The sequence below is a fragment of the Colius striatus genome, chromosome 23, assembly GCF_028858725.1.
Source record: "Colius striatus isolate bColStr4 chromosome 23, bColStr4.1.hap1, whole genome shotgun sequence".
NCBI classification, from domain to species: domain Eukaryota; kingdom Metazoa; phylum Chordata; class Aves; order Coliiformes; family Coliidae; genus Colius; species Colius striatus.
In genome coordinates, this window is record NC_084781.1 from 5,661,447 (window position 1) to 5,682,909 (window position 21,463).

Consider the following 21,463-nt stretch of genomic DNA (forward strand, 5'->3'; position numbering starts at 1 on the left):
TACTTTTTTCTTACTGAAGTGGGAAGGGGAAAAGCAGTGTCAGAGGTTCATGTACAACCCTGTGTTAATTGCTGCCAGATGGAGTATCTGAGCAGGGCTGTAGATCAGTAGTGCAGGGGAAGATGCCCTGCAGTGCAAAGTTCATGCCATGTTTATAAAGCTGTTCCTTGACAGCAAGCAAGCAAGCAAGCAAGCAATTCCAGTCCTTGTCTCTGTTGTGTGCACACAGGCTGTACTCCACTACCTTAAGAGCTGTTTTTTCTCCTGTTACACAGAGGATCTGCCCTGAGGCTTGGAGTTTTCTCACTGACAAGCAGACAGCTACAGTCTGTTACCCCTGGGACATCTAGAATTTCCAAGAATTAAGGGAATCAGTCCCCTCCATCCAGACCCTCTGAGCACCGAGAAATCCAGGTTCTATCACCTCTCCCAAAGCTTTCTGAAAATCACCACACTTTATGGATTCTTGTGCTTGAACTCCATCAATTACCAGAGTACACTCCTTCAGGTGCCTCACTATCCCAGAGGTCAAATTGGTTTGCTAGGATAGAATCAGCAGGCTTGCTGTGACTGCTGCAGGGAAGAACTGTGGTGTATCCAAACCATCCAAAATCAGTGGCCATGGAGAAGGGTACTCAAAGGTTCAACTGTAGCTCCTTCAGATACCACAGAGCTCAGCCCTGTATTCCAAGGGGATAGGAATTAGATCCGTGACGTTTTCTCAGGCCCTTCAGGTGAGCAGTGCTTTGTGAAGTGCCTGTCTCTGGATTGCTGTGCAAACACCGTGCTGCTCATCCACAGCCTGCCAGCTGTCCTTTGGCAGGCCCACCCCTGTGCACCACGGCTTTACTTCTTGCAATTGTCACAACACAGGAAAACACCAGGAACTGCCTTGGTCCATGGGCCAAGTCATTAACATTGCTGGACGAATGAGAGGATGAAACACCTCGAAAGAGGAACTGCAAGGAAAAGTCAGAACGTGCAAATGTCACGTCTGTGATGTGGCCTGGCCTGTGGAAAGCTGCTTTGCTCTTTGAGCTGGTGTTGTTTGAGCGATGCACATCCGGGCCCTGCACTGGGGGGAACATGCGGGCTGCAGGGGCAGGGGCTGCAGGGGCTGGGGCTGCAGGGGCAGGAGCTGCAGGGGCTGGGGCTGCAGGGGCAGGGGCTGCAGGGGCTGCACGGTCGCAGAGGCTGCAGGGGCTGGGGCTGCAGGGGCAGGGGTGCAGAGGCGCAGGGGCTGCACGGTCGCAGGGGCTGCACGGTCGCAGAGGCTGCAGGGGCTGCACGGTCGCAGGGGCTGCAGGGGCAGGGGCTGCAGGTGTGCAGGGTCTGCAGGGGCTGGGGCTGCAGGGGCAGGGGTGCAGAGGCGCAGGGGCTGCACGGTCGCAGGGGCTGCAGGGGCTGCACGGTCGCAGGGGCTGCAGGGGTGCAGGGGCTGCAGGGGCTGGGGCTGCAGGGGCTCCAGGGGCTGCAGGGGCAGGGGTGCAGAGGCGCAGGGGCTGCAGGTGTGCAGGGGCTGCAGAGGCCAGCGCAGCCGCCGCTGCAGGGGCCGCGCTCCGCCCCGCTCCGCCCCGGCTGGGGCCCGGATGGAGGCGGCGCCGCGCCCCGCCATGGCTCCCCGCGCTGCCCGCCTGGCGCGCCTGTCCCGCACCGTCAGCTTCAGCGCCTGCCACCGGCTGCACAGGTGAGCAGCGCGGCGCCGCCGCCTCGGCACGGGGGCACGGCCGGCCCGGGAGCCCGGCGGAGCCGCGAGGCGGTGGCGGGACGGCCCCGGAGCCCGGCGGAGCCCGCTCCTCCCGCTCCTCCCGCTCCTCCCGCTCCTCCCGCTCCTCCCGCTCCTCCCGCTCCTCCCGGGCTCGGTCCGGTTCCTGCAGCCCGTAGGGGCCGAAACTGATTTTGGGCATCGGCGCTGAACGAGGGTTAAGGAGCAGTTTTGTTTCCAGAGGGGACGAGGCACACTCGCAGTGTGCAAGCGGCGCTCTGTGCCCCTGCTCTGTCCCTCGCGTTTTTCTCGAAGCTTTTCCTAAGCGGTGTCGTGACCTGAAATGCCTCCTGGAGCAGGCGCTTGGGTTGCTTCAGTGATTCAGAGAGGAAAGTTGTCCTTTGGTACTTGTTGGAGAAGCTCCCTGAGCGTTGTTAGTTAATGACACCTGTTAATATGCACAGCGTGCTCCAGGCTTCTCCTCCCAGGAGCCCAAGTGGTTTTGCCATGTGCACGTGTGAATTGCTGTCAGTGTTCAGGCGGTTGTTAGGAACCCTGTACTCACAACTACAAACCAGCAGTCACAAAATCCCCTTGTCAACAATATCTTTCCACAGGCCAAATGCTCTTCGACTTCCATTTGTGCCTTCAGAGTCAGGGAAGCTGCTGGGTTAAATGTGGGAGAGCAAATAGGTGGAAGAGCTACAACAACAGTGAACGTCTGTTACGGGTCCTGAAATGCCATGTCTGTGTTTCTCACAGTAAATCACTGAGTGATGAAGAAAACCTGAAGCTGTTTGGGAAATGCAACAATCCAAATGGCCATGGGCACAACTATAAAGGTATGGAGTTGATTTCCACCCTTACACGTGTGGTTGTGGACAGAGGCTGCTCTCAGGCTGGTTTGAATGTGGAGTAACTCATGGGAAAGCTGGGCCGTCTGTTGGGCTTTTAGTTGCTGGTTTGGGACTCTTGTGGAATTAGAAGGAATCCTCAGCAGCAGTGGGACTGAACCATGGCATGGCTTTGCAAGCAGGTGCTTGAGAAGTCCTCTAGTCTTATCTCTGCCTGCCAGGGGCACTTCAGGGATAGCACTGTGTGTATCTGGTACCAGACCTTAGAGAATGACGTCTTTGACAACCTGGGTGACTCTGGAGTCGTTACTCTTTATGGAGTGGTTCCCATTTTATCAAACAGTCCCACTTTCAGCTGCTGGGAAGCCTGCACCAGTCCGTGAGGGTTAGTGTCTGTCCCAGTCAGCAGTGTACTTTGTGGTTAGGTTTGCAGTGTCATGGTGTCATTGTGACCTGATGTTTTCTTCTTTCCAGTTATAGTCACAGTTCGTGGAGAGGTAAGTGTGACCAACATGTTTTTGCCCGTTCCTTAGGGTAGATGGGTCTCCACTGAAGTTCTAGCTCAGTTGCTGGATATTCACAGTCTGATTTGTACAGGCTTATGGCAGCCTTGGTAATAAGGATGTGTAGCCAGGCCACTAATCTCCCTCTTATTTTCCCTGCAGATCGACCCAGTGTCAGGAATGGTTATAAACCTGACAGACCTGAAAGAATATATGCAGGTAATAGCATTCCCTGGGAGAATTAGTTAGAGCTTAGCAATCTGTGTTAGTACCAAGGTGGAGACACGGTGAGGTGATGATGGTAGAAAGTAAAGAGGGAATTAAGGACTGATTTAAGACTGAAATGCTTCAGCAATGTGATGTGAGGCATTACCAAGTCTCCAACTAGGAAGTTAACAGGTGGGTGTAGGGCTCTCATCCTTTTATTATATACTCCTGCCTTGCTCCAGTCACATGTGCATGGAAATTTGAACCTCAGGTCCACTGCCCAAGCAGATGAGATTGTCACTGTCCTGTTTCTTCAGGAGGCCATTATGGAACCGCTTGACCACAAAAACCTGGATAAGGATGTGCCGTTCTTTGCTGAGGTTGTGAGGTGGGTGAGATGGACTCCTCATGGCTTTGGTTGCAGGGTCAAGGAATAGTCTTCAAGGCTTAGTCCTACATCTGAAAGAGCAGCCTCGATACCTGTGTGTGTGACACACTTGTGCATGTGAGGTGCTGGGTGCCTTCCAGCCCTGCTGTGACACAGCTTGCCTCACTGTGCCAGCCTGGCTGCAGCCCTGCTGGGGCAGATCCTGACACACATGCCAAGGAGGGCACCTCGTGCTCACACCTGAGGAGCCTTTGCGGACTAGCACTTGTCACATGAGCCTGCTCTGTGGACAGCTTGGGGAGACAGATACGACCTGCTAATTAGACCTTGTTTCATCCCTGTTTGCTGGCAGTGGTTCAAGCCTTACTTATATTCAGGGTAGCATCCTGTGAAAGCTGCCTGCATGGCACCCTGTGGCCTTTAACATACCCACCAGCCCATTTCGGGTCCAGCTTCCTCAAATATCGTTGCTGTCCATTCTGAGTCTGCTCATGTTTCATTCTTAGCACCACAGAGAACGTTGCAGTCTTCATCTGGGAAAACCTCAAGAAGCTCCTGCCCATGGGAACTCTTTATAAAGTGAAAGTGTATGAAACGGACCAGAACATTGTCATTTATAAAGGAGAAGAAACCATCTCTGAGAACTGAGATGATGTTGAGATCAGCTGGTCAGAAACACTGCTGCATAATCCCATCAGTGGGTTATTTCGGCCCTGCTCTCTGTGTTTCCTACACCTGGACGTTGGTTATGTGTTACATAAAGATAAATGCAGATGTTTCATAAGAGTTCGTGGAGCCATCTAGTAAGTCGGGTTCTCAGAATTTGATTTGTCTGCTTTTTCTCAAGACATTCCTGTTTTGCAAACCCAAACCACCAAGCTGATGTGAAATTTACAGTTGTGCCATGGTAAACGAAGCAGCTTCTAGAGAGGAGACAGCCTGGCAAAATGTATGACCTGTCCAGTCACAAAAGGCTTAATTAATTGATTAATTGATGATATTTAATAACCTGGGCTTTAGTGTTGTTCTGCTTCTTGATCAAACAGATAAAGGTTCTTGAGAATGAGAACTACATCGCCTGTCTTACTCATTTTTTCCTGTGGTACAGGCTCATTCCTTCCTGTGGCTTTTCTCTATATAAGGAACTGGTATAGTGAGCAATTCACCTTGTGCTTCAACTACTGTGACCATTTGGTTCTGCCAGCTAGAAGCAAAGCAGAGTTTGAGGCTGCCCAGTTTCAAAGCTGTTTAGCAGGAGCTCTTCCTAATTCATTGTTTCTAGGGATCACTTTCTCATTCTTTCTCACAGCAAGGAGAAAAAGCCTTGTTCTCCTTTCTGTGTTTGAGCACGGTGAGCACGGGGCTGGAGGCTGAGGCACAGCTTTGCCTGTGGGGAGCAGGAGTTGATCCCTTTCCCATGACGCTGGGGACTGTGACACGGCACCGAGCGAGAAGGACACGGCCACAAAAGGATCAGCAAAGAGAAACGGCAGCTTGGGCACAGCCAAGTCCTGCCACTCAGGCTCACATGCCACTCCCATGGCTGTTACTTATAGTTCATTGTAGCCCCAACAATGACTCAGTTAATAAATAATACAGGCTTTGCTTCTGCTGGGGAGCTGTGTGTGGGACATGGACCCCCCCAGCAGGAGCTGTTCTGACCTCAGACAGCTGGCAGTACTGGATTCCTGAGTGGAAGTTTGCCTGTGTAACATGGCTTCTTTGTGTGTGTGCACAGGATCTGGAAGGCAATGAGGGCTGTAGGGGTGTTCACAGGACCTCTGTCTGCTTTGGTGCCCAAGACTGGCAATGCCTTGGGAGGGAACAAGAGGCCAAATAAAGTGGCAGGAGGCCCCTGCTTTGTTCTGCAAAACGGCTGAGAAGGTCACTGTGAAGAGAGCTGCAGGCTGTCAGGAGAGAAGGAGCTGCTCTGAGAGCTGCTGAGCCACCAAGAGAGAGGTGTCAGCCTTGTCTGCCCTAGAGTTCCCAGCTGAGAGCCAGAGACTTGCTGGCTGACATTTTCCTAGCTGCTCACTGCACATTCCTCATTTTCCAAGGGCTTTGCCTGGGCTGGGTGTCTGCAGAGACACAGAGATGGGAAAGCCAAGGCACCCTCATACACAGTTCCCTCCATCTCAGGCAGCCACTGTGTTGTCAGTGATGTATCACTGTGTTGTAGAGCTCATTGGGGTGTTTGCTCCATCCCTGGCTCTAATTACCAGCAATCTCTGTGTGTGCAACAGAGGGGCCAATTTGAACTAGAGCAGAAAGGGGGAGTGATGCTGGTGAAAGGAACAAGGGAGGAGGTTAAGGGGCACTTTGTGACTCTTCCCTTGCAGGGAGCATGATTTGTCCCGTGTACTCTGTGAAGCCAGGACCAGAGTGAGTGCTGCACTTCCCACTGCTGTACCTGGGGTAAGGTATATTAATGAGTAGTGAGCTCTGTAGTCCAAGAAGTTGGGGTTATTTGGGTTTTTTTTGAGGCAGTATCATCTGAGTAGCACAACAGCCATGAAAAGTTCAGGGACTGCGGGAAGTCAGTGGAAGGGTAGGGAAATATTTAATGGAGCTTATCCGATTGCTGTAATCACTCTGTTAATTATTAGCCAATGTTTTCAAGCTAAGTACTTCAAGTAACAAATCCCTATTCATGTTTATCTCAAGATTTCATAGATGTGTCCTGAAGACTTGGGCTTCAGGGCTGCTCTCATACACCCTTTATGTGCTCCTCTGTGGGGTCAAAGTCAAATACCTGACAGGATTCAGGATCATTTCACACACACCCCACCACTCTCCCCATCACACTGAAGCCAGGACGTGATGCTAGGTGCAAGAGCCAACTTTCACTCCTTAATTTATTCAGATTAAGAAAAAAATTACTTCCCAGAAGTTTGAAAGTTCCTAAATAAACACAATGCATATAAAAATACAAACAGTAATAAAATCAGTGGCCCATGCAATCTTGCCCTGCAGTAAAATCAGCTGTTGATTAAAACACAAGAATAAAAAATACCCACCCCACCATTCCAGGAAGCCAGAAGAACACCAGAGAAACTTTGTAAGGCATCAACTGAAATAAACTTTAGGGGATACTGGACCAAATAGCAATATGGAGCATCAATTCCCAAGGCCTGGGCTTTTATGGAGGATACCCTGCCAGCAGGATCCCCAGCTTGTCCTGGGGAGGGGGTCTTCTCCCCAGGTGGAGGATTGTTGAGAGCACTTATTTTCTCTGATTGCACTGGAAGTTTTAAATGACTGAGGCACATAAATCCTCAGCCTGCAATTTCACCTCCCAGGCTCAGTTCTGCATCCATCAGTTTTGGTGAATGTGCTGTGGGGGGCTGTCACTGGGGTGTACATGCACACAGATACACACACACATGCTGGGAGGGCAGATCCCAGGCTGCAAAGCCAAAACAGACCTCTCCTTGAGCTTCTCAGCAGATAACTGGTGCTCTGATGGGCATTTTCCTTCTCAAGCATCTTCATGCTTTTCTGTGCTTCACAGAGCTCCAGGTGACAAGGAACAAATTAGTTCCTGCAGTGTTCTTTTGTTAGATGGGATCTGCTCTTAACCCTGTTATGCTTTTCTAGATGACAAACTAGACCTTGCTATGAAACACTTCATCTTGCTGAGGTTGCTGGCCCTGGGTGAGGGGAGTAAAGGGGAGGATCAGCTCTGTGGTCAAATAGACCTTTATAATTGAATGTAGAAGTGCAGTTATCATCCTAATACACAGAAGAAGTGAATAGTTTTCCTGAGTAGATCTGCTGCCTGCCCTCCCATGCATACCACAGGCAAGGAGGAAAGGTGCAGCACAGCCAGGTCATCTTCTCTTTCTGACTTCTAGGAGAGCAGTTTGCTTGTGACAAGGAGCAGTGGCAACTGTATGACAGCTATGAAGAAGGAGCTGCTCTGAACCATGGAGACAGAGTTGGGAGTGGTGCTTGGTCGTACTGTGGTTGCTTCTGCTTCTGAAATGGAAGGAAACCCACAGGGTTGATTAGAAGTCCAAAGGACCAGCTGAGCTACAGACCTGCTCCAAGAGGCTGCATTTGACTCTGATTTCGTATAAATGAAGGGTCAAACCCATTGTAGAGGAGTGGGATGTCTGAATATATCCTGTGACAGCATCATCAGGATAGGCCTGAGGCTCCTGGGTGGCAGTGGACTCTTTGGAGAGCCAGAAACATTATCTGTGATGGCAGAGCTACAATTTCTGGGTTTTATCTGCATGACAGTGTGGATAGGGGGATGAAGCCTGTGCTGATACCTGCAGAGCTTGTCCTCTCGTTTTTAGCTGTTTAATGTCCCTTAGAGCAAAACAGAAGTTTGAAGAGGTTTTAAGTTCAACATTATAACCTGAAATACCTTTAGCTAGCTCTAGCACTCTGGTGTCAAGTCTCTGCCTAGGCTCCTGACTACTGAAGTGATGGAGGTACACCAAGTCTCCCAAAACACCAGAGCACAAGTGAAGCCCTCGTTTGCTGTGTCATTCACCCAGCTGTTTGAACTGCCCAACTACAACTTACTTTTGCTCAGAGTCACAGTCTTGAACTTGGCAGATTTGTCAGTAAAGATGATGTATGCCCTGTAGAAGAGAGAGGAAAACAAATTGAAAGAGAAGTTCAGTGTCTACTGTACTGTGTGTACAGTGTCAGAAGTTCAGTGTCTCATTTAGGGATAATAAGAGGATGTTAAGAGCAGATAAAGAGACAGGAGCCGTGAAGTCATCCTCAGCTCACTTATGTTGCTCTCCAGCCATATAGCACTTGTTTTCTGTTTTGTTAACACCTAAGACACTGTTTCTTCAGTACACTTTGGCTGCTTTCCTGCCCATCTCTGGTCCAGGTAAGATTGCCTTCTGACAGGGTGACGATTTTGTGTGACCAGGCTCACTCTCTCACTGAACTGTTGCACTCTTCCTTCTCACAGATAAGGCCAATCAGGCTAATGGCTGTGGTTTCCTTTGACAAATATTTCCCACTGATGTGACTCCATTAGCCTTACCAGCAGCAGGAGGGGTGTTCATAGGACTGATTTCCATTCCTACCAGTGTGAGCAAGTGTGTGAGCTCTGCTGCTGTCTGTGGTGTGACCTCTAGATAGGGCTTTGCAGAAAGTGTTTCCTAGGGATTTTCAAGGGGAAAACTGGAGAAGGCTCAAGAGGTTTATTTCAACTCCTGCTCTAGAGGTTGGCTCTTGGTTTTGGGCGTTGCCAAGAGCTTATACAGACAAGTCCCAATTAAATAAAGGTGGAGCAGAGTCGTACCTTATTGTCACGGAAGATGCGTTCGTGTCTGGAGACGTCCAGCTTGCTGCTTCCTGGGTGCCATTTAATACTGCTGTCTCAATAGAAGTGCAGTTTTCCTTGGTTACTGCCTTCCATTCCCCCAAGGAGACATTTTGTGGGGATAAGGCTTGCAGTAAATACCCAGTCACGTTCTTGCTGCCAGTGAGGTTTCCGTTGTCACGTATTGTAACTGGGAACAGAGCGAGTTAGACAGAGTGAGTTGTCTGTTCTGTAGGACAACCAGGCTCCATGCCTTCAGCATTTTCAGCCAAGGAAGTATTTGCTCACACAGTGCTGTCTATGTGATGTGAGTACACCAGAAACCTGCAAAGACAAGGTCCTCTAGTCCTCCTTAATCACAGGAAAAACTTCTGTATGTGCCCTCTCCCCAGTTAGAGGAGGAGGAACTCATCAGTCAGCATAACCAGACCCTGCAATTGTGGGTTCCATATCTGTAAGCAAAACCAGAACTACTTATGTGCAAACCTGGATCCCATGCAAGTGGCAGGGGTGGAAAAGCTAAAGGGAACAAGCTTTTAGGCAGTCAGCTCCTCCTTTCAGCCCACAGCTGAGTGTGCAAGACCTCACCCATTCTTCACTCTGCTCCAAGTTTCATCGCTGTGACCAGTCTGCACAGTGCTGCTGTGTATCATGCTTTTATTGCAAGCAGAAGTTGAACAAGCAAATGAAGCAAGAGTATCTGCTTGCCACGAACAAGTGGCTCCTAAGCTGTGCCTCCCAGCCCAAGTTACTGTGTATGCTGTACTGCCATGGCACTTTTGGCCCCTTGCACCCTTCAGGTCAGGATTTCAGGACTGAATTTTTTCAGGTGAAAGCTGCCAGGACTGTTAGAAGATGCAGGAGCTGATGTGAGGCTGGAGGTAGCATCAAACTTGAATTCCATACCCAAAAAATTGAAACACCAGCAATGAATGAAACACCTCTCCATTAAAAGCAACAAGCAAGTGCAGTGAGTGCAGGTGAGATCTGAAGGAATCTGTGCCAGTTCAGGCCAGCAGAGTCTGCAGGACGGGATCAGGACGTCTTTGGTATTTTCTCAACATTTAGGGTTTTGTTGCCAGGTCTGGGAAGGAGGGTCAGGCTGGCATTTACTCTGCAGCTATGTTCTTTGTAGTATTAAAAGCCATTTTCTATGATTGATGCTGACTATCCATTAACATCAAGTCACCTCCTCACCTTTGTCTTTACAGGCATTGCCGCTGAGATGGGCAAAGTCTCAGGAAGAAGTAAAGGGAACAAAACCACAAAACAACTGCCCCCCAAATTCTGTGCTTTCAAGAACATTCAAGTCCTTCTATGCAAGCTTAGGCAAAAAGATTAAGGGAGAGAAAAGCACTCTAAGGAAGGAAAGAGAATTTGGGAGCAACCTTGTAGATGTGAACATGAAATAGAAACAAAGAGGTAACTAATGCCATTTACCTATCTCCTGCCTGAAAGGGTATTAGACCTCACACAACTTGAACACCACAAGACTCAAGGGAACAGCTGTGTTAGAGGCAGAGGAGACAGAGTTTTGTGCAGTGTGACAGCTCTGAGATCTAGACAGAGGTGGCTTACCTGTGTAGGTTGTGTTTGCCTGGTATGCCTCAGGTGTCATGGTTACAGTGAAATTGCTGGCAGTTGCATTCAGGAGCAAATTACATCCTTCTGTCTCAGTATGTGCTGGGACTATTAGTGTCCCAAGGAAGAGGAGTTGCACCAAGAAGAGGAAAGTTGCCATCATATCTCCGCTTCACGCACCTGCATCTGGGAACTGAGAATGCCTCACACTTCCCAGCCTATTTATACTTCATTTTTGATGAGGTAAATGCATGTATTTTCTCCTCCCCATCCAGCTCACATGTACACGCCCCTGATGGGAGGGTTCACTCATACTTTTTGAGATTACTATCTTCTCCCTCCTTAGCCTCTAACTGAACTGCTTAAAATAAAGGGATGACCAGCTGAGAGGGATTAAAATGGATGATGTGCATGTCACTGAGGAACCCACAGCCTGCAAATCAAGTCTCTGCATTGCTGTATCCCTTGAGCTGCCTTTGGGTGGTGAGCTCTGTAGTGTGTGCTTGCATGCTCGTAGTCCCTGCAACCTTTCACAGAAGCCCACGTTCTGGAAATGTGCAGGAGCACCTGCAGACTCCAGCCCTGGTCCTGGCTTTTCTTAAAGGCCAAACAACTTCAGAAAGTGTGGAAATTCCAGCAGGGCTACATCCTTGTAGAGATGTTCAAATATAGCTTTTACTTCTGCTTGGAGAAAGCTGAGTAGTGAAGGGCCAAGACGTGTGAGATGATGGTCTGTGGACCATAACCTCCTGTCACAGCACTTCACTGATGAATACAGCATGTTCTTCTTAGGGGGCAGATCACTGATGTGATTCTTCTCAAGCAGTACCACGATGTGTAATAGCATGTGAGAAAAAGATGGAGTTTGTCTTTTCACTCCTTCCTCTTTTGCCTGGATTTCCTCATTGTCTCCTGCAAGCCATTGGCTGGGGTTTCCAGAAGCTGATTTGGCAACTGCTTGGTGGCCTTTGGGGTAGTACTGATGTGTGGTGAGTTTTATCAGTGCTGGTGAGAAGGGCAGCACTGCCCCATTTCTGCAAGCAGGACGCATTCCTCCTGCATGCCTTCTGCCTTGTTGGGAGAGGAGCAGCAGGTACACTCCAGAGCGAAACTCTGAGTGTGTGACACCCAGTAATTAGAGATGGTGATGATCCTGAATCAGGTCCCCTGATATGGAGATCACTCCAGTACCTCTTCCCTGTGCTAATTTTGCTGAGGGCAGTTATTTCCAGCAGTCCAAATGAGCAACACACTGAACACACAGGTACTCCAGATGAGCTGGATCCTCAAAAAGGAGAAGGGTACATTCTTTCTTGTCCCTTCATCTGCCTTTACACTTGCAGACATGTCATTGGCAGCCCACAGCTGCAAGCTCCTGGAGGTGTTTTTGGTGTCCTCGTGGTGTAGTTTCATCAAACTCATTTCCTCACTTTTGTTCCAGGCTCTGCTGAGTCACCTGTGTGGCTGGAGGAGTGGGAGCTCTGCATCTCCCTCCCTCTGCTCATCATCTCTTCTTCCAGTCCCAAAACCCCTTGCCCAGGCAGGCATCACCACCCTGCCAGTGGCTTGTGGGTTTAGAAAGAAGCAATAGCTTCAAATAAAAGTTGAACAGAAGTGGGAGAAAAAGGGCAAGTGCAAGGAAAGGAAGGGGTGGGTCCAGGACAAGCAGGGTAAAAGAGAGCAGGGAAGCGCTCAGGGAAAGCGAGGATGTGTTGGAAGAGCTGACACGTGTTCAGTGATGCTAACATTGGCCTGTAGTAAACTTGACCCTAATGCTGAGAGTATGGAGAAAAGGAGAAACTGGACTTTTCTGTGAAGTTCACAGAATCAGACACTCCTACAGGGCCTCGTTTCCTCGTGGTTTTCTTCCTCTCCTTCTGCCCTACTGGAAGCTCCTGTGGGCAGTGTCTGTGACTCTGGTGATTCCCAGCATCAGTTATTCGTCCAGGAACAATCTGCATGTTCCTCCCAAAGCAGGGAAGCAGGAGAAGGTGCTCCAAAGGGACTACAGAGCTCTAAGTCCCCTGGAAAGGGGAAATATTCTCACTTGCTTGTTGCACAACGTTTTCCACAAGCACCTTAAGGAACGTGGAAAAGAAGTCAGTAAAATGAGAGCAAATGGAAAGAGGAAAAACAAGCAGAGAAGGAATGAGAGGGTTTTGCAAGCACATTTTCACTGGTGACACTATGTGCCCCTGGCAGTTTCATCTGAAGTCTCCTTGCAAAAGCTGTGTGTCATCTTTCAAGCAGTGAGGATGACTCCATCTCATGTCACTGGAACAGAGTTTAAATGAGATGTTTGCTCCTCAGAGAATCGCTTTTGGGAAAGAAAAAGCAGGATGGGATCGTGTCACAAGGAAAGCTGCACAAACTTACCCACTGAGACCTTTGTAAGTGATGATGGAAGTGCAAATGCTTGTGACATGGTGCACACTCAATGGGGCTTTTCAGGTTTTGCTCCTGGTTGGCTCTTGAAGTGGCTGAACTTGCTGTGGCAAGGTGAGAGCTGAAGCCTGCCTCTGGGAGGGGACACAGGCAGCAGGCTCTGTGAGGAGCACAGCTATAGAAACAAGAACATTTGTATTTTTAGCTCAAAAGGTGACTTCACAGTCATTAATTTAGGCTGGGACAAGCTCATATAAGGAAGCAAATCAAATGGGTGTGAAGTCCAGTGGAGGAAGGGCAGGGAGTAGGGACTACTGTGGGAAACTCACGTGTGTGTTACAGAGGGGCATTTGAATTGCCTCTCAGCTGTGCTCAGAGCAGCACCAAAAAACACCCTCGAGTTACTGACAACAGCTTAGCACACTTCAGGGCTCCTCTGGCTGTAACAGAAACAGGCCCAGGGTGGAGAAAGCAGGAGCTGGCCTCTTCTAGGGCTAGCAGCTCAAAACTTTGGATTTCAGTTGCCAAGGTAAATAAGGCTCTGGCTAACAAGCAGCCCCTGGGTTCCTGAGCCACACTTCTGACTTGTGATTCCTCCCAAGGATGGTTTGGAAGTGATTTAGGGGTATTTCCCAGTCTCCCACCCACACTACAGGTGTTACCCCATAAGGAATGACTCAGAATGATCCTCTTGTCTATGTTCTTGCTAGACAGGAAGGTGTGGCTTCTTCCCTACCCTGCCTCTTTCTGTGCTTGTGGGCAAAAGTTGAGTTGGGGCTGTAATTTCCTCAAGCTTCTTTCAAGGTCAAGCCATCGTTATTTCTGAGGCCACTCGTGCCACTCTCTGCTTCCTTGCAGCAGGTGGTTTCTGGCACCCACAACTGCCAGGAACAGCCCTTTGGTACAGTGGGGCTGCATGGCACTGAGCATCACTGGGTGTGGCAATGCAGTTTGCCTCAGTTCAGAGCCGTCTGTTCTGACTGGCACAGTGGGTATCTGGTCGCTGCTCCCTTTCCCTGCAGCAAATCTGCTCCTTTTTGCCTTTCCCAGAGTTCAGTTAATCTTCCCTTTTTTAGGGTGGAGCACTGGAGGCCCTGGGCAAACAGCAGTGCTTTGGATTCAAGGCTCTTCTTAGGAATGGAGGTGAAACCCTTGAGTGTGTTGGCTGGCAATAGTCTGAGGAAGACCAGAAGCCAGGAAAGCAAAACCTCCTCCCACATGCCACCCAGTAGGAGGCCGTGGCAAGTGAAGAGGTGTCTTCTTGACAGCACTGCAGCAGTCTTGCAGGGAATAAATAATTGCATGCCACCACCTGCTTTCAGAGCATGGAAACGTGAGTCACAGCTAAGCTGGATCAGGATGATTCTCTGGTCTTGTGGTAGATGAGGAATGCATTTTGCATCAAGAGGGAGCTGGGAGGCTGCCAGTCCCCCCTCATGGCCCAGGTTTGCTGCAGGGAAACGCTTCAGTCCTGGTCCTCTGCCAGCTAGGCTCTCAGATTGTCCCTGGCATGGGATTTCCCACGGACACCAGAAGAAACCTACTGTTTTAAGGTGCTTTATCCTCATCTGTTAGCTCTGGAGGGACTTTATCAAGGCTTGAGAAGGAAAAGGGGGTTGTTGCCTGCATTGGTCTGTGAGAGACAAGGTCCTAAAAGCCTCCTTGTTACTGACAGGTTGGCTGTGGGGAGAGGGCAGGTTTACTCTGCTAGTTTACAAAGAAGGGAGTGGCTTTGAAGGACAAACACTTTGCAAAAGCACATTTCTCTAAAGTGAGCAGTTTAACAAGGGGCTTACCCTGCTTTATGTCCATTGTTCTTTGTACTTTATCAGTGTAAACTTCTAGCCATCTGTCCCCTGCTCCAGTGGGTTTTATAGGTACAGCTCCCTGTCATGCTGGTGTTCTGCCAGCCTGGACACCTCCTCAGCCAGCTCCTGCCCTAAACCTACTAGGTTCTTCCTTTTGGAGGATGGGATTGCCTGGGGAGGCAGGGAAAGATACGCAGACCTTAGTACCTCTCGACCTGTGAGACCTAACATGCATGAAGTAACATCCCATGGTGCTGGAAGGCAGGGCTTGTTGCTGAAAGGTATAGGTAACAAACCCTTGAGAAATGGCCTTGTCAAATCCTTATACAAATTGTCACTGCTTCCTCCTGCAAGCCTGCCTAAGGCAGAAAGGTGAGATAGCTCAGGTGCAGGAGCTATCCTGGCAGGTAGGCAGCAGTCACTGCAAGTCTCTTGTTTTGGACTGTGGACATCACAAGTTTGGTCCTCAAGTCCTTAATCATAAGAAATAGGAGGAATAGCAGCCAGGAGCTTTCTCCCTCTGCAACTTGAAAGTCTGCAGAACAGTGACTGTCCCCCAAATGGTGATGAGGTCTCTGCTGTCACCCCCCTATCCCTAATCATTCCTGTCTTCTTTTTATGTCTGCAGGAAAGCAAGCCCTATTGGTAGTGCCACTACTGCACTCCTTACTGTTCCAACATTTGAATGGTTTCCTGAGGATTCCAGGTGCTTCTCTCCCAAAACCTGTCCATGGGAAACAGAGAGAAATCTGTCTAAAGCAGTGGAGGTGTCTTGAGGAATGTTTTAGCAGGTCTGGTGTGAGGGCAGACATCAGCACTGGGGAGCAAATACTTGTGACACCTCCTTGGGAAGTGTGCCTAGGTGGGATCTGAGCCCTGCACAGCCAAGCAGAGGCTCAGCTGGCACCCTGTCACTGTGTGATGTGGTTTGTTTGCCTTTGCAGAGCAGCATGTTTGCACAGAAGGGTTACCACATGGTGCAGAGGGTTCACTGCTGCTTGAAGCGCTGATGGCTTCTGACTGTGCCACAGGGTGCTGTGGGGAGGCTGCAGGGGAAGGCAGGTAGCCCCGGGGGTAAGGTTTTGGAGCTGAAGCAATAACCCTTGGGAAATGCAGCTGATGGGAAAAGGGTGCCAGATGGAGACAGGCTGCCCAGGAGATGGCAGCAGCTTTCCACCAGCTGTGCCTGGGTTTGCTGTCCTGCTTTTGCTGTGTGCTTGCACCAGGCCAAGAAGATGGGCAAATAAAAACCTGGCTGCCCCACTGCAGAGCCACTCCAGCTGGGCTAGCACACCTGGAAATGTAAGCCCCACTGTCCTGTGGGGAATCAGATGAGGTGACAACATTTCCTTGGTGGCTGTGTGAGGATCCATGAAATTTGTTAAGTTGAATGCTAATCACAAGAGTGAGAAGTCTCTGATGCAGCTCAGTGAGAGGAGGTGTGGGGAAACACCACCAGCCCCCTGGTTTTCCACACACACACTCTCTGCTCCTGCTTTTTCAAGGTGCTGGCAGGGAGTGTGGAGCTGGGCAACATGCAGAGAAGCTGGGTGCCAGGTTGCACGATGGCTCTGATTCAGCCCAGCTGCCTCCCACCTCCTGAAAAGCTATTTTCACCTGTGGTCTGATTTGGGTTTTACTGACATCATGTCCCACAGTGGGAGGAGCAGGCAGCATTGGGCTGGAGGAGGCAGGGATTCTGGCCAGCCCAGCTCTGACTGCACACGAACAACACTTGAGATGGAGCCTGGGAGGTGCTTGATTGAGTGAGCAGCTGAAAGGTTTAAAAGAGCTGAGGCTGAACTTGCTGCTGGGAGTATAAACAGGGCTGAGGCAGAGGGGTGATGTTCTTCAGACAGGGCTGAAGTGGTTTTCTATGTTGTCATAGTCACAAATGAAGGAAGGGGGATGGGGAAAAGCAAGAGGGGGTTTAAATGAGAGGCTGTGACTGTGGTGTTGTGGGAACTGTGGTCTTAAGCTGGAATTTGCCTGGCTCACTCCCCTACTCCAGTCATAAGTAGCTTTGCCTTTTAAGGGCTGGGGACCAGGGTATCTCTGCTGCTCACTGTGGTCTCTCCCCTTCCTACCCCCAAATGTATTCACGTCCCTGATGCTCAGGCTTCAGCTGGAGGGAGCAAAGAAGAGTATGCCCAGGAAAACGTGATGCTGTGGGAATCTGCGTTCACCTGGTTTTCTGCTGAAATAAGCTGTTTCTGACGGTGGTAAGGAAGCATCAAAATGTGCTGGGGACGGTTCAGGTCACGGTTGACAGCTGTGGAGATGCTTTAGGTCCCAGGAGTTGACAGGGCTGGCCTGGGAGGCTGCTTTGAGTCTTGGACTTTGCAGCACGGTTGCGCTGATGGCTTTCACTAGGCAGCAGGGACCTCTTGTGAGAGAAAGGAGGATTACAGGCCACCCTGGCAGCTTCCCAAACACAAGCCCATTCACAGCTCCAGATTTGCCCTCAGTGGGCACAGACGTTTTAAGAACCTGTGAGGTTTTTCCTGCCTTGTTACCTCTCCTGGCAGGACGCCCTAGGGAAGGTGGGACATAAGAAAAGCTGATATCTGAGGCAGGGGATGGCACCTGGAAGGATGCCTGATACTGCTGTTTAGAGCTGCCTAACTCAAGGTGGGCAATAAGCAATTTTCTTGGCTTCAGACCAACCCAAGCCAGTATGTGGAGTCCTGGATGTGGTATGTGGACTTTAAGCCACAGAGGTGGTTTCCAGCTCTTGGGAGAGACTATTTACCACTGTTTCCTCCTATTATATGTTTGTCCTTCTCAACTTTATCAACAGAAAGGTGATTTACAATGAGACTGGAAGGGAGAGAAGATGTAGCCAATCAGCAGTATGTGTTTAATTACTGATTAAATAGGAAATCCCCAGATACCATTAGAAAGTGAAGATTAATGTGCCTGGCAATGGGTTCTTCAGGACTCTTGGTGCCCTCAGCAGTGTGGAGCAGAGTCTGGGCAGTCCTTTGTTTTGGGAAATTCTGAGGAGTAATAACACTGCTGTAATAAATTGCAAAACATAATGATTTTGTTCCTGGTTCTCACAAGTATGAGTCTCATCTCTTTTCAAACCAGGACATGTGCATTTCACTCTTTGCAGGTGATCTGGAAAGGGCATCACAAAGGAAGTGAAAGAGAAAGCTCTGGCATTAAGAGAAGTGGCTATGAGTGGATTTTGTCTTGCATCTCTGCCACGACACTCCCACACTTTTGGGGCACTTCAGAAGATCTTTCTCCCGTTTCCCGCCCCTAAATCTCTAAGTAATGCAGTGTGTGACCTGTGTCTGGTTGTGTAGGGTTGGCCATCTGGGCCATGCTCTGACCTTGCAAGTACTGAGGTTGGTGTGTTACTGAGTAGTGACTAATGAGCAATCTGAGCTGCAGTTTTAGGTGCTAGGAGCCTTTAACAGTCAGCCAGTTAACAGGCACGGAGAAAAGGCTTGTGGGAGAGAGGGCAGTGTCATGCCTACTGAGAAAAGTACATATGTGCAAAAAGGTGCACTGCAGAACTTGGTTGCTTTAATCATGGTTTGATCCAATGCCCCCTTCTGTTTTGTAGCACTGTGGCCTGAGTCGTTTGTGTTTGTGGTTGGCAACTTTGCACTGATCTGGGAGGAGGGAAAAAAATTAAAATGCTTTGCTGGAGCTGGAGATTCAGCACTGTTCTGGCACACTGCCTGCTTCAAACAGCAGCAGAACCTCTTGTGTTTAGCCCCAAAGGAGTCCCTAATTAGTGGAGAAACTGTAGAGCTCTGAACATGTTTGGGAATGCTTTAGTGCAGTGGCCCCCTGAGGTTCATTAAACAAATGAATTCAAAGCAGTCAAATAGCTAGGATCTTCAAAGTGACAAGGACCTCAGTCCCAGAGAAAGCAGCACAGCCATGAAAGCAAGCTGGCATTGCAAGGAAAATGTTTTCTAAAGTGGGTGGAATAAAGGCACCCAGACCTCTGCAGCACACCAGGGGCTCCTGGACTTCCAGGCTTGCCATGCTTCCTGACATGAGAGCATCTATCTAAAGTGTACTTGAAAGATCACTGTTCAGTCTTAGCCTCTCTCTTCTCTGTGCCTCCTGCCCACAGTCCTGTAGCCTGCCCAGCCACAGAGCTGTTTATGTCTAGGTAGAAATGTGACACGGTAATGAAACTAATCCAGGGCTGGGTAAGGGCTTGTTTGGATGCAGATTATACTTAGACACGTGTAGTGACACACATGTACACTTCTGCCCAGGTACTGGAGAACGTCAGGGCTGGCTGTAAGGGGAGACACAATCACTGACAGTCTCTTTCAGCGTGATCTGTGTCTGTCACACCCAAACCTCAGATTATTTGCTCCTGCTTCCTACTAGATGTTTTCACACCCCCAGATCCCCTGAGAAACCACCCTCTTTTCTTTTTTTTTTTGTATATCTGGTTTAGGATTTCTCAGTTTGTTCTGTGTGGGACAAGACAGATGCTGCCAGCAACAAGCTGTCAGTGCTCTGGGACCCACGGCTTGCTCATGATACCAAAAGAATCAGAAGTGTAGCTCTATGTTTGTTCAAGTTAATAAATGATGCTGGAGAATAAATAGATGGTAAATTACATCCTGGCCTGTCAGGACTATGTAATATTAATTATAGCCTGCCTTGGATGCCCTTAGGGAGAGCTGGTAAATGGCTGCAGCACTCAGCTGTGACTCTCCCAGCTCTTAGTCGATTTTTCGTTTAATCAATGCCCAATAATCTGTAATTTCCTGAATCTGAACATCTGTGTTTAATGTATCTGGGGAATGACCTAATTAAATCCATTTTTACACCATCCTATGATGGGACTGGCCACTAATGTTTCTGCTTTTGCAGCATCATGGTAGTGGGGAAATATTCTCATACCTTTATGAAGCCCAGGGATGCCCCAAGAAGAGCATCTAGGGAATAAGGCTTGACAGATCTTTTCAGAAGTGGTTTAGAGGTGGTTTGCTACCCACTGCAGACTGAAAGCCCTTTGCTTGCTAGGAACAACTGCAAAAATACATCCACTGGACAGTTGTCCAAAGAAGAGCTGCTGTTCAGCTGAGCACATCCTATCCTGCAGTGGGAGGCACAGCCCTTTCCTGTGAAGTGTCTGTCCCTTGGGCTCATCAGGGGCTGTGGCTTTGATAGCCTTCCCATTTGTGTAGTGCAGTGAAGATGAGCCATTCCTGCCCTGGTTTTGGATTGAAGCATTGTGTTGGATCTGATGGTCATGTGGCAGAGCAGGTCTGACCGCTGGGCCCTCTCTGCACAGATCAGTAGCATGTTTAAGCAGGAGCTACTCCCAGTGCTTGCAGCATGAGGAGGTTGTTAATCTCTTTGAGGTGACTCACTAAAAGTGGGCATGGCACACACTTTGTTATCACAGCTTATGCAGAGGAATAATGCTGTTAAATGCAGCATTAAGACAGGGATGGATAGGCAATGTTTAGAACTACTGTCCTGTGCTTCACACTTTGTTTCTGGCAGTAGCAGTAGTGAATATTCAGAGGTGAATGCAAAAGCATACAGTATATGTAGTGCTGCTGTCAGACTGTTTGTGTCTTAAGGATTTTCTGTGCTGGAAGGCACTTCTAGACCATCACCTTTAATAGTTACTGATGACTGATAGAATGACAGATGGATTTCCTGCTCTTTGGCAATGTGTTATCAATCCTGACCACAGTGATCTTTGCTTGTGGCCACGTTCCAAGGCATTTTATCTGCAACTAACTTACTCTTCTCAACCTCTTAATCTTCTGAAATGCTTGTTCTGGGTGAAATGGATTAACAGGCCAGTTCTCATTTCAGATGAACAGGCAATAAATTGCTATGCTGAGGAATGAGATTTGCTGTTTGTGTATGGTTGGTAACACGGTTTGTCCTTCTTTTGGGCTGCTTTCTCCACTAAGCATTATTGGCATTGGGAAAAAAAAGATGTAATTATTTTATAGGTTAAGAACCAGACTTGTTTGCTTTGTGGTTCTTTCAGGAAACTTAATTTAATAAACACTAATTGTTCTTAATGCTTTAAACTAATTACCATCACTTTCACTGCCCCTCTGTATCTGTTCTGCATTGCCAAAGGATCACCATGGCAACTTGCTAACCAGGGTGAGCTGCACATTCTGTGTGTCCTTGGGCCTGATGGTTCACGGACAACTTTGACCTGGAGAGAGCACAGGCTGTTCCCTGCCCTCTTGGCTGATGGTTTGCAGGGTGAGAAGCCCAGAAAGTCTCAAAGCAGTGGGGAATGAGGAGCTTGTGGTGTTATAACATGAACTGGGAGTAGTCCCAAGGTCCTCTCCAGCCAGCCAGCTGAGCAATGTTCCTCACTCAGAACCCCAGCTTCCCCTTTGTAAAGGGAGATGAGCACAGATCCCTCAGACATCTCAAATGCTTTGGGATCCACTGATGAAAAGGAAAATTGGTTTACATCTGTGTCTAATTTTGTGGATGGGATTGGTTCTACATGTGCTCAGAGCCCTACAACTTCTCCTACCAAAAGAAGCAGAAACATCCCAGGTTCTAAGACTTTGCTTATATCAGCAAAGGCTCTTGTGTGCAGAGGTCTTGGGCTTCTGGTTGGCACTGCATGGCAGTGAAAGCAAGGCAAAGAGAAGTCTGTGTGCCTGAACTCTGAAGCTTCAGAGAGGAGCAGGGGGCTGCAACGTGCAGGCTGGGGACAGAGCCACTCGAGGGGAGGGAGCATCCTGTCTGCCCCAGGGGA

At 49.2% G+C, this 21,463-nt stretch overlaps 1 protein-coding gene across 1 annotated transcript; it reads left to right on the forward strand.

The window, feature by feature from the left end:
- The first annotated feature begins 1,597 nt into the window (after positions 1–1,597).
- On the forward strand, positions 1,598–4,726 carry PTS (6-pyruvoyltetrahydropterin synthase). Its single transcript, XM_062014147.1, has 6 exons — positions 1,598–1,687; positions 2,468–2,547; positions 3,034–3,056; positions 3,225–3,281; positions 3,587–3,657; positions 4,164–4,726. The coding sequence occupies exons 1-6, from the start codon at positions 1,614–1,616 to the stop codon at positions 4,303–4,305; spliced, it is 447 nt and encodes a 148-aa protein (XP_061870131.1). The 5' UTR covers positions 1,598–1,613; the 3' UTR covers positions 4,306–4,726.
- Positions 4,727–21,463: the final 16,737 nt, after the last annotated feature.

Bases quoted from the DNA above. Each gene is read 5' to 3' on its own strand.
- PTS (XM_062014147.1), top strand. From the start codon at position 1,614: ATGGCTCCCCGCGCTGCCCGCCTGGCGCGCCTGTCCCGCACCGTCAGC. The intron at 2,548-3,033 runs GTATGGAGTTGA...TCTTCTTTCCAG, and splicing joins CCATGGGCACAACTATAAAG to TTATAGTCACAGTTCGTGGA. The intron at 3,057-3,224 runs GTAAGTGTGACC...TTTTCCCTGCAG, and splicing joins TAGTCACAGTTCGTGGAGAG to ATCGACCCAGTGTCAGGAAT.